At 38.4% G+C, this 15,640-nt stretch overlaps 2 protein-coding genes across 3 annotated transcripts in view; both read left to right on the top strand.

Moving 5' to 3' along the window:
* Window positions 1–5,359, top strand: part of Sec23b (SEC23 homolog B, COPII component) — a 37,368-nt gene extending 32,009 nt beyond the window's left edge. For both annotated transcript variants that reach the window (XM_077799590.1, XM_077799591.1), the window contains exons 18-20: window positions 885–1,040; window positions 1,895–1,960; window positions 4,684–5,359. In XM_077799590.1, coding sequence (XP_077655716.1) covers window positions 885–1,040; window positions 1,895–1,960; window positions 4,684–4,773 — 312 coding nt within the window. In that variant the 3' untranslated portion in view covers window positions 4,774–5,359. The remainder of the gene's footprint in view (window positions 1–884; window positions 1,041–1,894; window positions 1,961–4,683) is intronic.
* Window positions 5,360–8,632: 3,273 nt separating this feature from the next.
* Smim26 (small integral membrane protein 26) lies at window positions 8,633–10,411 on the top strand. The gene is made up of 2 exons (XM_026400713.2): window positions 8,633–8,808; window positions 10,054–10,411. The coding sequence occupies exons 1-2, from the start codon at window positions 8,694–8,696 to the stop codon at window positions 10,218–10,220; spliced, it is 282 nt and encodes a 93-aa protein (XP_026256498.1). The 5' UTR covers window positions 8,633–8,693; the 3' UTR covers window positions 10,221–10,411.
* Window positions 10,412–15,640: the final 5,229 nt, after the last annotated feature.

The raw sequence follows: 15,640 nt of genomic DNA, 5'->3' as shown, positions 1-15,640 counted from the left end.
AGTTAAGTATTTCTTGGGTTGGCTGTAGCTCAGTGGCAGAGCACTTGCCTAGCATGTGTGAAGCACTAGGTTTGATTCTAAGCATCACTTAAAAATAAAATAAAATGAAGGCATGTGGTACATCTATAACTACAAAAAAGTTTAAATAAAAATAATAATAAGTATTTCTTGATTTCCTGTGTATATAAGATATTTCCGAGGACTACAGAAAAGGGAATAAGATACAAAGTATTTAGCCCCATAGGGAGACAAATAACCTATATTTTCCATAGTTTATTATATTGCCTTCTCTTCATTGCCTAATTAACACTGGTACTTTCTTACAGCTTTTATCCCCCTGCCAAGAGTATTTCAACTCAGGGCCCAGGAGGAGCAAGGGATGGGGATGGGTGAGACCCACCCAATCTATATGACAGAGGAAGAGTATAATGTGTGTATACTATTAAGAAAAGAGACGAGGGCACAGATTCTTTGTAGGCAGCCAGCCTATGAAGAATGAAAAAATGACTGTTTAGACTTTATGATAACAATGGAAGTGGGATGGAAAGGAGGCCATGGCTCCTTGGGATAACTAATACATGAGCTTTGTTAACTAGTTAGTGTATATAGTTAGAAAGGGAAGATGAGGTGTAACTGGTGACTGGGAGAACTACATAGGTGGTGCCTTGTATGCACTCTGTTTACCAGCTCCTATTTCTCCTCCTCCTAGCCAGCTCTGCTTTACTTCCCTCAGAAACTTCTCATTTTTAACACAAGACTTCACTGGGAACATGTTCTGGATGTTCGGAGTGGTAGCATGTCTGAACATTGATGAGGGCTGACATTATAATGTTTCCATACAGTTTTGTTTGTTTGTTTGTTTGCTTTTTTGTTTTTTAACATAGACCATAGCCCAGTGGCAGAAAGCTGGCTACCAAGACATGCCTGAGTACGAAAATTTCAAGCACCTTTTGCAGGCACCATTGGATGACGCTCAAGAAATTCTGCAAGCCCGCTTCCCAATGCCACGTTACATCAACACGGAGCATGGTGGTAGTCAAGTGAGTGAACCGAGTTTTAGCTCTAATGATCTGTCAGTTTTATGATCTGTTTTTATGGCTATAAAATCAGACAGGGCTCTCCCTTTCCCTAGTCTTAGGGGAAATAGGATTACCATTCTTATTTAAGACAGATTTAGCTGTCCTTGGGTACACACCTGCCATAGGAATTAAGTAATCCTTTGGGGCTAGTACCAGAAGATCTCACAAATGACTATCTCCCAAATTAACAAGTGAGTTACAACTCCAACAGAGAACATGTGGGATGTAGCCTTTGAATCACCTCTTTAAAAGTCCCCTGTTCCTGCTGGTGGGCAGAATCACAGCCTTTGGGTAGCAGTCCCCTGTGTTTCTCTTTGCTAGAAAAGCAATAAAACTTTCTTTTTCCTCAAAAACAAAAACAATAACAACAACAAAATAGTAATACTATTTTATGTGGTGACATAAATTGACATACAGGTAATCTTCCAACTATGACTACTTTTTAAAGGTATGTGCTGATATCAAAAGCATAGGATTACCAATGTTTTTAGGATCCTTCATGAGTGGGGAACCAGTGGGCTTAAGCTAAATAAATAGGTTCTCATACAATAAAAAATGTCTAATTTAACCAAAAAAGTATTGAAAAAAATTTATCTGGCTGGGGATGTGGCTCAAGCGGTAGCGTGCTCGCCTGGCATGCGTGCGGCCCGGGTTCGATCCTCAGCACCACATACCAACAAAGATGTTGTGTCCGCCGAGAACTAAAAAATAAATATTAAAAAAAAAAAAAATTTATCTTACTTTTTTCTATTACATTAATATTAATGTTACTTTTTAAAAAATCTTTAAATGGTATTTTTTGTTTGTTTTCTTAGGCTCGATTTCTTCTGTCCAAAGTGAACCCTTCTCAGACACACAATAACCTGTATGCTTGGGGACAGGTAAGAAATTGTCAGGTGTTTGTGGAATAGACCATGCTCCTTCTTAAAAAACACGTTTTAAAGTCAGAAAAATGTGCATCCTTTTATTTCAGAGACAGAATAACTTGGGTATTTTGCTAAGGGAAAAAACAAAGAAACCCTCAATTGATATAGTTGTGATGGGGGTGGGGAGCTGCCTATGTGGGTCTCCTTCCATAGTCCACAGTGTCCATGTGTCAGGGTCAGCTAGGGCCAGAACACAGCACTGTGGCTCCAGCTGGCTCTCCCCATACACATGGCAAGTCCTCTCCCAAGACCACAGGACAATTCCTGCTCACCATTGGTTGGTTCTGCCTTCTCTTCACTTTTCATCCCTCTTCCTCCTTTGTCTAGATATTCCCAGCATTTGTCTCTCACATATGACTTCTAAAATTCTATTTTCTTATAAACTTTTTAAAACTTGTTTTTGATATAACTGTAAATTTATATGCAGTTGTAAAAAAAAATACAGAGAGCTTCCATATACCTTTACTCATTTTTCCTCTGATGGTAAAATCCTGCAAACCAGTAATTCAGTGTCAAAGTAGGCTATCGATACAGTGAAGATGTATATTTCCATTCACCACAGGATCTGTCCTGCCTTTTTTTTTTTTTTTTTTTTTTAAAGAGAGAGTGAGAGGGGAGAGAGAGAGAGAGAGAGAGAGAATTTTTAATATTTATTTTTTAGTTCTCGGCGGACACAACATCTTTGTTGGTATGTGGTGCTGAGGATCGAACCCTGGCCGCACGCATGCCAGGCATGGCGCGCTACCGCTTGAGCCACATCCCCAGCCCCTCCTAACTGCCTTTTTATAGTCACACTCATTTCCCTCCTGCTTCCGTCTCTTCTTTAACACCTGGCAACTGCTAACCTGTTCACCATTTCTATAATTTTGTCACCGACAATGTTATAAATATGAAGTCACGCAGCATGTAACCTTTCGAATTGGCTTTTTTCCCTAGCATAATTATCCAGAGGTTCATCCAAGTTGTTACATGTAACAATTTGTTCCTTTTTACCTGCCAAATTTTAATTCACAGTAAGTATGAATGTGTCCCAGTTTATTTAGTCTTCATTCATTGAAGGGCAGCTGCTAACACAGGTTTGTTTTTTTTTTTTTTTGTAGTGCTGGGGGTTGAACCTAAGGCCTAATAAACTCTACCATGAAGCTGCATCCCCAGTCCTTTTTTATTTTGAGGGTCTTGCTAAGTAAAGTAGCCCAGGCTGGCCTTGAAATTATGATCCTTCTGCCTCGGTCTCCTGAGCTGCAGTTACAAGTGTGTGCCACCATCCTGGCTCAGATTTTTTTTTTTTTAACATAAATCTTTATTTATTTGAGAGGAATGCTCAGGAGTACATTTATTAGGTCATATGGTGGTTACATATTTAGTTTTTAAAAAAACTGCCAATTTTTTCCAAAGTACCTATATTATTTTATATCCCTACTAGCAATATATGAGTGATCCAGTCTCTCTGCATCCTTGCCAGTATTTAGTGTTATCATTATTTTTATTTTGGCTATTCTCATGGGTGTCCAATGACCTATTATTGTGATTTTAATTTACATTTTCCTAATGACTAATGATATTGAACATCTTTTCATGTTCATTTAACAAAGGTAGGTTCTTTACCATCTATGTATCTTTTTCAAAGAAATCTCTTGTATTTTTTTTCCATAGCCAAGTTGGACTATTTGCTTTTTTTCTCCCCTCCTTCACAATTCCCCCAGTATTGGGAATTGAACCCAGGACCCTGTATATGCTGGGCAAGTGCTCTACAACAGAGCTACATCCAAATCTTCTGATGTTTTCTATAGAAAATGTCCAAGGTTTTAAGTTGTATTTAGTGGGAGGAATAGAAAAAAAATTACATTATCAACTCCTATTTCCCAGAACTGGAAGTTCTCTTATAACATTTTGATCGTGTTTACATTTTTCTAATTGTAATAATACAGTTTAATTTTAGAAAATTTGAATTTTAGAAAAAACAAGTAAAATAAAATTACCTATAGTTAGTATTTCTAGCTTCTTTCTAGGTAATGTAATTTTGTTTATTGTTTGTGTATATATATCCATATATATAAGTATAATTTATAATTATATATTGTATCTACTATGTATATTATATATTGTATTTGTATTTGATTAATACAATTATACTTATATATAAAATATATGTATATTATCTGTCTTTACAAATCAAGTTTTCTATCCAGTTCTTTTCACAGTGTTAATTAAATCATAAGTTTTTTCCGATATTACAAATATCGATCTGTCAGTGGAGATGCTGACTTACTCATCTGTGATGAGCACACCATTCTCAAGCTCCTGTTGTAAGCAGAGCACTTAAGAGCGGGGCTCTAGCTCTATGCTGGCAGAGTAGTGGGGCACAAAGAAGAAGAGTATGTGGGCCTCAGGGAGCTCATATCTGGTGGGAACTCAGCTCTCAGAATGGTGAGAGAGGGTAAAATAGAAAGGCTTATGCTCAAAACTGTGTCTTCAATGCGCAAAGGTTGTGGCCTAGTCTCAGTGAACCAGGGAAGGCTTTTGTGATGAAATTATGCTTCAGTTGAAAGTAGTTAGCAAGGCAGAGAATGAGAGTGATGTAGAGCAAAGGGAAGACCTGTGAAAAGGTATTTTAAAACTTGTGAATTCTCACCAGCTTCTCAGGTGTCTGTCAGTAAGCCTTTATCATTAAATTTCAGGAAACTGGAGCACCCATCCTCACTGATGATGTCAGCCTCCAGGTGTTCATGGATCATTTGAAGAAATTGGCTGTCTCCAGTGCCTGTTAAGCTAAAGATGTGACCAGGAAATTGAAGAAAACACTGTCAAATCATGGTCACAATTGTTTATAAATGCTTAATAACATTCCTTTCACTTTTCTAGCAGATTTTAACAAATAATCAAAGGAAGTTTTGTATGTAAGTCTTCAGATAATAATTTATTTGTATTCTTTATTTGTGTCCCTCTTCCTGTACCATGAAATTGTGAAGTCATAAATGTTTTGGTACTTGAAGATGTTTCTGTGCTTTTTGTATCCTAAATTTTGGGGGGTCTGTATAAAATCAGAGGTGATGTATTTTGGCAGCTTGTTCAGATGAAAACTTAAATGATCATAGAAGAAATAAATCTGGAGCCATTAGCTAAAATAATGCTAATTTTAACAAATTTGATTTCCTGAGGTCTTTGTGTGTGTGTGTGTGTGTGTGTGTGTGTGTGTGTGTGTTAACTCCCTTAAGACGTGTTTTCTGAACTTAATTCTTACTTACTGCCCAGATGTTGAGATCTATGGAAAGTATGAAATGTGTGAAATTCTGTTGAGGCAGTATGGAGGGGTACTACCCTGATTCACAAGTAACTTCCATGTCAGGAGTCCAGCCCAGGAGTGACTAATGGAAAGCAGAGTATGATGGTGAGCATCTATAATCTCAGTGATGTAGGAGACTAAGACAGGAAAATCACAAGTTCCAGGCCAGCCTGGATGATTTAGGCGACTCCATATCAAAATAAAATTTTTTTTAAATGTAGCTCAGTGGCAGAGTGCTTGCCAAGCATGCACAAGGTCCTGGGTTTAGTTCCCAGTAATGAGGGGGGAAAAAGAAAGCATAAGTGGGTACAACAGTGAATACACAATCTTACGTATCAAGTAAATTAACTTGAACAGGTACTGTTTTTTTAATCAAAATAATACATATATATGGTCAAAACACTTTATCCTAAAGAACTTATAACAAGTAACAATTTCCTTCACTCCCTAAACCTAAACCTACTCTTCTGACAATTTCAGACCTTCTCTTTGCTTATATATTTTTTGTTGATATATTCATGTTTAGCAGGTTATCTTTCCTATTTTCATAGAATGAGAGTATTAAGACCTTTGTCTCTACCCTCCAGTTTTGGTTAGCTATACCTTTATTTTTATATTATCAAGATTGATAAAATCTGTATTTTGGCCTATAACCATAATTTTGTTTTTGTCTCTAAGTTGATTGTGAAGGCTAATAAAGAACATTTACACAGTGTGATGATGTAAATATTGTTCATGTCCAATTGAGGGGGTGGTAATACATTTTTTTCTCCAGAGGTTTGTTGTCCCAGTCAATCCCCATGCCACTAAAAGAAACATTCCAAATGATAAAATCAAAGGCACTTTTCTTATGTGTTCATCATGCCACACGCTAGCTTGCTTTTCTTTTGGTTTATGATTTCCTAGACTTGTTTCCCTTGGAATTTCTCATTTTGGATTGCTTTTTGAGAGTTTTTTTTTTCCTTATCTGATTACTGAAAAATTCTAGAATTAGTCCGTTTTTGTTTTTTTTTTTTTCCTTTAGAGGTTTGTAGATGTCCAGTTGCTTTCTAGATGTGATGCATAACTGTCATCCAGGAGTTTCTTTCATTTGGAATCCTGCATTAGTTCTACTCTATCTTTATCCCATAGGCATTTTGCTATCTCAAATAACTTTTCCTAAAAAGAGTACATGGGAAATAATTCATTGGATCTAGGCATATCTGCAAGTCTATTCTGTTTCCATATTTGGCAACTTTGCTGGATCTAAAATTCTAGGCCCAATATAATCTTCTCTTAGAACCTTGGAGCTATTATTTCAATCCGTCAACAAATAACTACCCAGTACTTGCTCTATGGAGTAGTCTTCTAGGTGCTGGCAATATAGCAATGAGGTAAATATTCCTGCCTCCATGGAGCTTATGTTCTAGTTAGGGAAGACCAACAAATAAAAAATTAGAAGTGAATGACATTAGAAGGTAATGATTGATCTATAAGAAAATGAAAATGAGTTCTCTAGAATTTTATGTTTGGTTTCTTTTGTGCCTGGCTTCTTCATGTAGCATAATCCATTTGAGCTTCATTTGTGGTACATGTTTGAGTAGTTCCTTTTTATTGTCAAGTGGTATGTCACTTCATTTATACATTCATTAGTTGATAGACATTTGAGTGGCTTCCTTTTTTTGCTTCTATGAATAAAACAGAACGTCCATATACATGTCTTTGTGGACAGAGGTGTTTTTATTTCTCTTGGGTAAATAAGAATGGAATGGGTTGTGTGGTAGGTACATGTTCAGGTTTAAAAACTGCTAGCCTTGCTAAGAGTTTGTTAACATTTTGTGTTCTCACCAGTAAATTTATGAGTTTCACCATCTCCATATCCTTGCAACTTTTGGTGTATTCTCAATCTAAAATTAGTTATTCTAATGGGTGCTTTATTTTCATTTCTGTGATAACTGGTGTTCCTGCGCATATTGACCATTTGTATACCTTTTATTGAATTCAAAAGTGTTATCTGCTTTTTAGTTGGGTTGTCTTTTTATAATTAAGTTTTTAGGAGTCCTAACATTCTGGAATACAAGGCCTTGACAGATATATGAGTTTCAAAAATGTTATTCTGTCTTTGTTTTCTCCACTGTGACTTGTGAAAAGCTAAAATTCTATTTGAAAAAGTCCAATTTATCAGTTTTTGCTTTGTGAATCATGTTTTTTGTATTCTAAGAAATCTTTGCTTATCCCAAGGTGGCAAGGATTTTTCTCCTATGTTTTCTTCTAGGTTTATGGTTTTAGCCTTCACATTTAAGACAATTATACCTTTAGAATTAGATTTTGTAGGTGTAGAATGCCAATTTGTAAAAGGTGAGCAATGTACAGAGTTCTGAAGGATACCAAAAGAAATTTCTGTCGCCCCATTCTCTGCCTCTCCTACTGGACATTGAACTCAAGAGCACTCCACCATTGAGCTACATCTCCAGCCCTTTTTATTTTGAGGCAGGCTCTCTCTAAGTTTCCCAGGCTGGCTCCAAATTTGAGATCCTCCTGCCTAAGGCTCAGGAGTAGCTGGGATTACAGTGCACCACCTCACTTAGCTGAAAATGTTTTTCAGGCGTTGAAAAGAGGCTGGCAGGTGTTCGTGTCAGTGTCAAAAATGCTCTTTAGAAATCAAGTTTGAGGAGTGTTAAAAAGTTTTAGTTTTGGCAATTTACTGAGCCTATTTTGGACCAAACACACCAGCCTTGCTCTCAGATTGTTCAGTCTATTGAGTAAACTATACTTTGAAGAAATGAATGAATAAAAGCTGAAGGTGCATGGAGTCAACAATGTTTTCATTTTTTGAGACATGGGCACGGTTTGTATGATGAACGATAAAAGTCAACAGAACGAAATGGGAGCGAGGTGGGCATTCAGGTGTAATTGATGGGAAAGGTCCCGCGGAGGTAAAAGAATGTCATCCAGAACACAGAGGAAAGATTAGCTTTGACTTGGAGGTAACCAAAGTGCACCCAGACAGAATTCCGGACATGAAAATGAGGGAAAGCAGAGTTGCTTCGAGAGAAGTGGTATCCTCGCAAATACGACAAATGAAAGAGAAACGGAATGAACCTTTTCAAATGCTATATGACTTAAGTAAGAACAGCATCGCAATTCTTCAAGTGAGAGGTTTCGGCTCTGAAAAGTTACCATCTGTTCCCCACCACTTGTTGCGTGCTGTAGCTAGCACTAGTCTCGGATCCCAAAATTTCCAGCTCAAGCGTGCGAGTGGAGAGCGACTTCTGAACTACACGCCCCAGGATGCACCGCGGCTAAGGCAGGAAGTGGCCGCGAGGCCTGTTTCTCATTGGTGGCGGCGGCTCCGGTAACGGACTGGTCCGGAGAGCTGCTTCCGTTCTGGGCTTCAGGCGACAGGGCTCTAGGAGGTGCCGCGCCATGAACCCGGAGCGGGCCACGTCCTGGTACCGGCGGATGTCTATGGTCTATGCACTGGGCACCTGGACTCTGTTGGGTTCCGCGTTTTACTTTGTTCAGAAAAAAAAGCCACCAGGTAGGGTTCTCCAGGCCTGCCCGCTGACACACCACCATCCGTGGGAAGTTCCCAGGGGGTAATGGACGAGATTTGCCCTGGCTTTAAAGTTCCAGTTTTATTCTGCTAGGCTAGACGAAGCGGTGGCTTTGAGCCCATTGTTATAATGGACTCTGCAAAGAACTAAATGTCAGCAATTGCTTTTAAGATAGTGTTAACGAAGTCTTGTTTATTGACTAAAGTAAATCTGTAAAGGCCAAGATGGAATTTCAGAGACCCCGCACGAGAGCTTAACCAAGTGATGCTTTGAATCATTAGCCCTCGTCGCATATGGCGAGCAATTAATTTTAGAATTTAAATCCTTTCAGTTACTGGGATGATAAGGGAATCCCTTAGTCATTAAATATATGTTGGAAATCTGTAGAGATAGAAAGTTGGTTAGTGTGGTTGCCAGGGACTGTGAAGTGTGGGGAAAAATGGGAGTGACTGCTACAGATATGAGGGTTGTTTTTTGTTTGTTTGTTTTGTTTTATACGGAATGAAAATATACCAGAATCGCTGATTGCACAAATCTGAAAATATTAAAAACCATTGAATTGTTTTTGTTTTGTTTGTTTGTTTGGTACTAAGGATTGAACCCAGCTTAACGCTGAGCCATATCCCCAACCCTCTTTACAGTTTACCTAGAAACAGAGGCTTGCTAAATTACCTATAGGGCCTTGCTATAAGTTGCTGAGGCTGGTTTTGACCTTGGCGATCCTCCTGCCTCAACATCCCTACTGGGCCTCAAGCAAATTGTATCTTTTAAAGTGAGTTAATTGTATGGTGTGTGTGTGTGTGTGTGTATACATATATATATCAGTAAACTTGTAGTGTGAAACTCATGTTGAAAGTGTCATTTGTTCATGAATATTAAGTATTTATGTCCAGTATTTAAGTATTTAATTTCTAGTGGTCATGTTTTTCCTTACATTTTTTTCTTTTTTCTCAATTCTGATGATTGAACTCAGGGTTGCTTTACCACTGAGTGATATCCCCAGCTCTTTTAAAACAATGTGTTGAATTCTGAGACATGGTCTCACCAAGTTACTGTGCCGTACCTGAAACTTGAAATCCTTCTGCCTCAGCCCCCTGAATAGTCTTGTTGTTTTTAAAGAAAGAAAGTACAGGCATCTGATGGCATAATTTTTACCTTTGTTTATTTCCAGGACTTTAACAATTGCTTCATAAGTTAATAGGTGTTTCCTTTTTTTTTTTTTTTTTAAGGTAATGAAGTAGAGCAAAAGGATGTCTCAACAAGCGAAATACCTGAGTCCCCAAAACAGTTTTATGTGGAAACAATTGTCACATATAAAGAAGATGTTGTTCCATACACTACGAAGATCCTCGAGTATTTGAAATCATGGACTGGTAGTTCTGGATCGGAATCATGATTGATGAATTCTATAAATAAGAACTTTGGTTCAGCATTTAAATTTGATAGATGGGGCTGGGGTTGTGGCTCAGAGGTAGAGTGCTCACCTACCATTCGTGAGGCAGTGGGTTCAATCCTCAGTACCATGTACAAAAATAAAGATATTGTGTCCACCTATATCTAAAAAATAAATATTTAAAAAAAATTTTACAGATGACTTGATTTCCATTTTTGTTTCTGAATAGAATAATCATGTACTATGTAATAAATATTTCCTTGAAAGAAACTAAATTCACATAATTCAAAAAGTATTCCTCTATTTTCACATGAGTGAAAAATTGTTTGAAATTTCACATTGAGAGTTTCCATAAGCTTAATTTCCTGTAACTTCATATTTTTTTTTCATGTTACTACTAGACAGAGCCTTAGTGTTCTTTAGGGATAATTCAGGGCTGGAGATTTAGCCCCGAATTACGGTAATGTGCTTGCCTAGCATGCACCAACCCCTGGGTTTGATCCGCTGCACTACACACACACACACACACACACACACACACACACACACACACATAGATTCAACAAAATCATGATGTTTAGTTTGGGATTCACAGCAGCCCTCTGAGAACTATTGGGTTTTGGGTAAGAATGTTATGAATTAGCTTATAATTATTGAATTAAATAGACTTGACCTGTTCTTTAGTATCAGTGCAAAATCCCAATTCCTTTAGCAGGTATAGATTGTAGGCCAACTGGCTAGTTCTGTTCTAAAAACTGAGGGTGATATCAGTTTCCTCACTGGTCACTTTTGGTTGCAAGCAACAAACCCACACAAGTGAGTTTAAATCAAAAGTGCAATGGGAATACAGAATTAAAGCAGATAATATATTGAGGTCTTCAGAGGGCCTGACACTAGGAATTGGAGAGGAAGCAGAAGTAGCCACTCACTGAGCCTACCTGGCCTCTCTGCCTTGTTTATTTTCCTGCTGCACACTGGCTGCTTTTTCTTCCTGTTCTCTAGTAATGGAGCCAGCCTTAGAAGGCACTGCTTCCCAGCTACAATGCTGAGTTCTGATTAACCTTTTCTGGCTCTGATGTTTGGCTTCTATCCTTGTGAGAGCTGCAGTTCAGCTTTTATCAGACCCCTGCCTTGTAGATTATCAAATATTGCCTCAGTTATTAGTAAAGTGGCATTCATTTCTAACTTAATTTAGTGTTTTCTTGTTCATAGCTATTTTGAGACCCTATGAGGGATAGGAATATGTACAGGGCAGGAATCAAGTGTTTCTGGATTCTCCTATAGCACAATAACTTTCAGACCCTCATTTTGATTTCTCATTTGTCAGTTTCACCACATGGGTGGCCTGAGCATTGCTTTGGTACAATCAACCTAAGCGACGAGGATTCCAAAATAGCAAGTAGCTCCAGATGCCAACAGCAGAGACCTCATCTTCCCAAGTGATATCAGAGATCAAGTGTGGATCAGTGCCATTTGGGTGTGTTGGGTCAATTTGGTTGGCATCAAACAAGTAAGAAATAGCAGACAGTGATATACAGGGATGGTGAGAAGTGAATCAGAAGTATGGGAAAGATTGGAACTATAGCATGAACCTGACAGAAAATATTGTCCACCTTCTGGGCTGGGGATGTGGCTCAAGCGTTAGCCCGCTCACCTGGCATGCGTGCGGCCTGGGTTTGATCCTCAGCACCACATACAAAGATGTTGTGTCAACCAATAACTAAAAAATAAATATTAAAATTCTCTCTCTTTCTCTTTAAAAAAAAATGAGTTTAAAAAAATAGTGAGGAGCTAAGCAACTCAGTGAGACCCTGTCTCTAAACACAATACAAAATAGGGCTGGGGGTGTGCTTAGTGGTTGAGTGACCCTGAGTGCAATCCCTGGAACCAAAAAAAAAAAACATTGCCCACCTTCAGTGATTTCCAGAGAAACAAGGCAAATGGTTGAGGGACTGACATCTGTCAGGTGAGAGCCGTTAATAGGTCACACCTAGAATAAACTTGAACTTCTGTTCTCACCAGACAGTCAATTTACCCAGGATCCGTTAATATTGTGGCTCAAGGGCACATTTGGATTGATTTTCTTGGGACTGAGCTGAGTTTATTGGAAGACCTAATTTCACTAAGCTTCCCATTTAAACCCAGACATCTCCTAAACTTAAAATCCATATCCATCTAGCATGGCTGCTTGGATGTTCTTTAGCTACCTCAAACTCATTTGTCACTTAAATTGATACTTTTACCACAAACTTATTCGTCTTTTCCTAGAATATTCAGTTATTAAAATTAGAAACCTGTCATTCTAGACTTTTCCCTTTTCCTGTTCCTTCTCACTCCTGTAGTCACACAGCCTGTCATTTCCACCTCAAAAACAGTTATGAGTCATTTAATGATGCACATATACTGAGGAATGTGTTGCTAGGTGATTTCATCATTGTGTGAACATCATAAGGGATTTTCATAACCCTATTGGTGTAGCCTATCACCTATTCCTTCCAGGTCACAAACCTGTACCACATGTTACTATACTGAGTACTGCAGGCAATTATAACACAAAGGTATTTTAAGCAGCTAAATGTAGAGTAAACATAAAGAAAAATATTTAAAAATTATCCACCTATACAAGGCAACGACTGAGTAGAGCGTTTAGGACTGAAATTTGCTCTGGTGGAGTCAGTGAGTGGTGAGTGGTAATTGTGTAGCCCAGGACATAACTGCACTCTGTAGACTTTATAAACATTGTATAGTTAGGCTACAATAAATTATTAAAAATATTTTTCTTTAATAAGTAGCTTACTATAACTTTTTTACTTTACAACTTTTTTTGGCAGGGAGGGGAATACCTGGGGATTGAACCCAGGGGCACTTTACCACTGAGCTACATCCCCAGCCCTTTTTTTTTTTTTTTTACACAGTGTCTCATTAAGTGGCTGAGACCGTCCTTGAACTTATGCTCCTCCTGTCTCAGCCTCCTGAGTTGCTGGGATTACAGGAGTAGGCCACCATACCAGGCTTAAACTTAAAATTTAAAAACTTTTTGACTCCTTTGTAATAAAGGAGTCAAACACATCTGCAGTTACACAAAGATATTTTCTGGTTTCCAAATACTGAGCCCTCTACCACTGAGCTATATCCCCAGCCCTTTATTTTCATGTTATTTTATTTTTTATTTTGAGACAGGGTCTCACTGAGTTGCCAAGGCAAGTCTTAAACTTGCAATCTTCCTGCTTCAGCCTCCTAAGTTGCTGGAATTACAGGCTTGCATCACTGTACCAGGCAAAATATTTTCTTTACATGTTTATCTTACATGCTTCCATTTAAAACATTTTAAAAATTCTTTTAAAACTTCTCTGTTTAAAACTAAGATATAAACATACACATTAAGTATGCCTACACAGGGCCAGGCTCATCAATGTATCAGTGTCTTCCTTCACCAGAAGCTTTTCAGGGCAATGATAGACGTGAAGCTGTCACCTCCTATGATGATACTGTCTTCTGGAACACCTCATAAAGGACCTTCCTTATACTCTTTTTGGAGTGATGTTGCTCCTTTTCAAAGTACATGTTCATGGTGATTTATTTGGTTTCTTTTTTTTTCATGATAGATTTGCTTGTAAGCAGGTAACATACCATAAACACTTCTAATTAATGAAGACCTTTGGGTGTTGGTGTCCATACTTTCAAACTGCCAGAACTTGTCGAGGTCTCCAAAAACTACTAGACCATTGGCTGTGCATTTTCTTGGGGATTCTTTTTCTTTTCACACAGTTTGCTATCCTCTAGCCTCTTCTTTAGCTATTATTTCACTAGTTGAGTTTTTTTTTTTAAAGATTTCAAGTTTTCCAGCTTCATTATAATTTGATGGAACTACTGTCCTATATATAGTCTGTCATTGTGTGGCAGGGCATAACTATTCCACTCCACCCCCTACTCCCCATTCCCTTTGCCACTACCCTAGTTTAATCGTCGATCTCTTTACTCATGTTCACTCTGCTCCGTACTCTCCTTGTCTCTACTTTCAGTTGCTTCCAATTGATTCCAACACCGTTAACCAGAATGGCTTGCTTTAATTTAAAAATTTTATCAAACAACAAATGTGTTTTAAAAACTAAAATAGTGCTCAGAAGTTTTTTTTAATATCTTTATTTTACATTTATGTGGTGTTGAGGATCAAACCCAGTGCCTCATGCATGCTGGGCGAGCACTCTACCACTCAACCAGAATCCCAGCCCCTCAAAAGTTTATAACAAAAAAATCCCTGTTTTTCCTTTGCCCTTCCCCACTTTCAACTATCAGCTATTTTTTTTTTCTGGTGTGTCTATATTTCTAAATAATAAGCTTTTATAGTTTTTGATTTTTCAATCATATGGCATTTGTCTACCTGTCAGTCTCTCCCTCCCTCCCTCCCTGACTTCCTTTGTTTCTCTTCCTTCCTCTCTCTCCTCTCCCTCCCTCCCTCCCTCCCTAACCTTCCTTCCTTCCTTCCTTTCTAGACACACTTTACCAATGAGCCATATCCCAGCCCTTTTCATTTTTTTAATTTGAGACATGTTCTCACTAAGTTGCTTAGGGCCTCACTAACTTTCTGAGGCTGGCCTCCAACCTCAGGCTTCCTAGTTGATAGGACTACAGATGTACACCACTGTGCATGGCTTATCCCCAGCCTTTAAAAATATATATATATATATATATATATATATATATATGTGTGTGTGTGTGTGATATATATATATATATATATATATATATAATTTTCATGTGGTGCTGAGGATTGAATCAGAGCCTCACCCATGTGAGGCAGGCACTCTACCACTGAGTCACAGCCCCAGCCCTCACCCCCAGCCTTTTAAAAACTATTCTGAGATGGGGTCTTGCTAAATTGCCCAGGCTGGCCTGCAACTTGTGATTCTCTGGCTTCAGTCTCTTTAGCTGGGATTACAGGCATGAACCACTGCTCCCAGGTCAGAGAAGTGTTTAAAGATAATAGTCTCTTTGCTCCTGGAAGTTGAAGATGAAGGAATGGTAAGGCTCACTACTTTTCCATGAATGTTCTAGCTTTGCTAAATTTTTTGGAAGAAGTGTCAAGTGGAAACAGCAATGTGTTTGCCTCATATTAAGCAGGTAGACACTCAGTTTTCAAGATGTCACTTTCAGCTTCATTCTTCCTCAATGCCAGTGAGACCTAGGTTGAAACCCTCCCTCCTGGTCAGCTGGCTTTGCTGTGTTGTATGAGAGAGATCAGGCAGAGAATCTGCAGCAATCTCATCCACTCAGGAATTCACTGCTTGGCACCACGTGGAGTGCCACACATCAGCACTGGGAGGCTTCTGTCTGGGTGTAGACTTTTCAACACAGGCAGAGATTCCCCCATTTCACAGATCCTCTCTGGGCTTTAGTTTCCACATTCGTGCTTTGGAAGTTGA

This window comes from Urocitellus parryii, chromosome 6 (genome assembly GCF_045843805.1).
Source record: "Urocitellus parryii isolate mUroPar1 chromosome 6, mUroPar1.hap1, whole genome shotgun sequence".
In the NCBI taxonomy this organism is placed as follows: domain Eukaryota; kingdom Metazoa; phylum Chordata; class Mammalia; order Rodentia; family Sciuridae; genus Urocitellus; species Urocitellus parryii.
The sequence above is the reverse complement of the archived record's forward strand: the minus strand, read 5'-3'. Positions and strand labels throughout refer to the sequence as shown.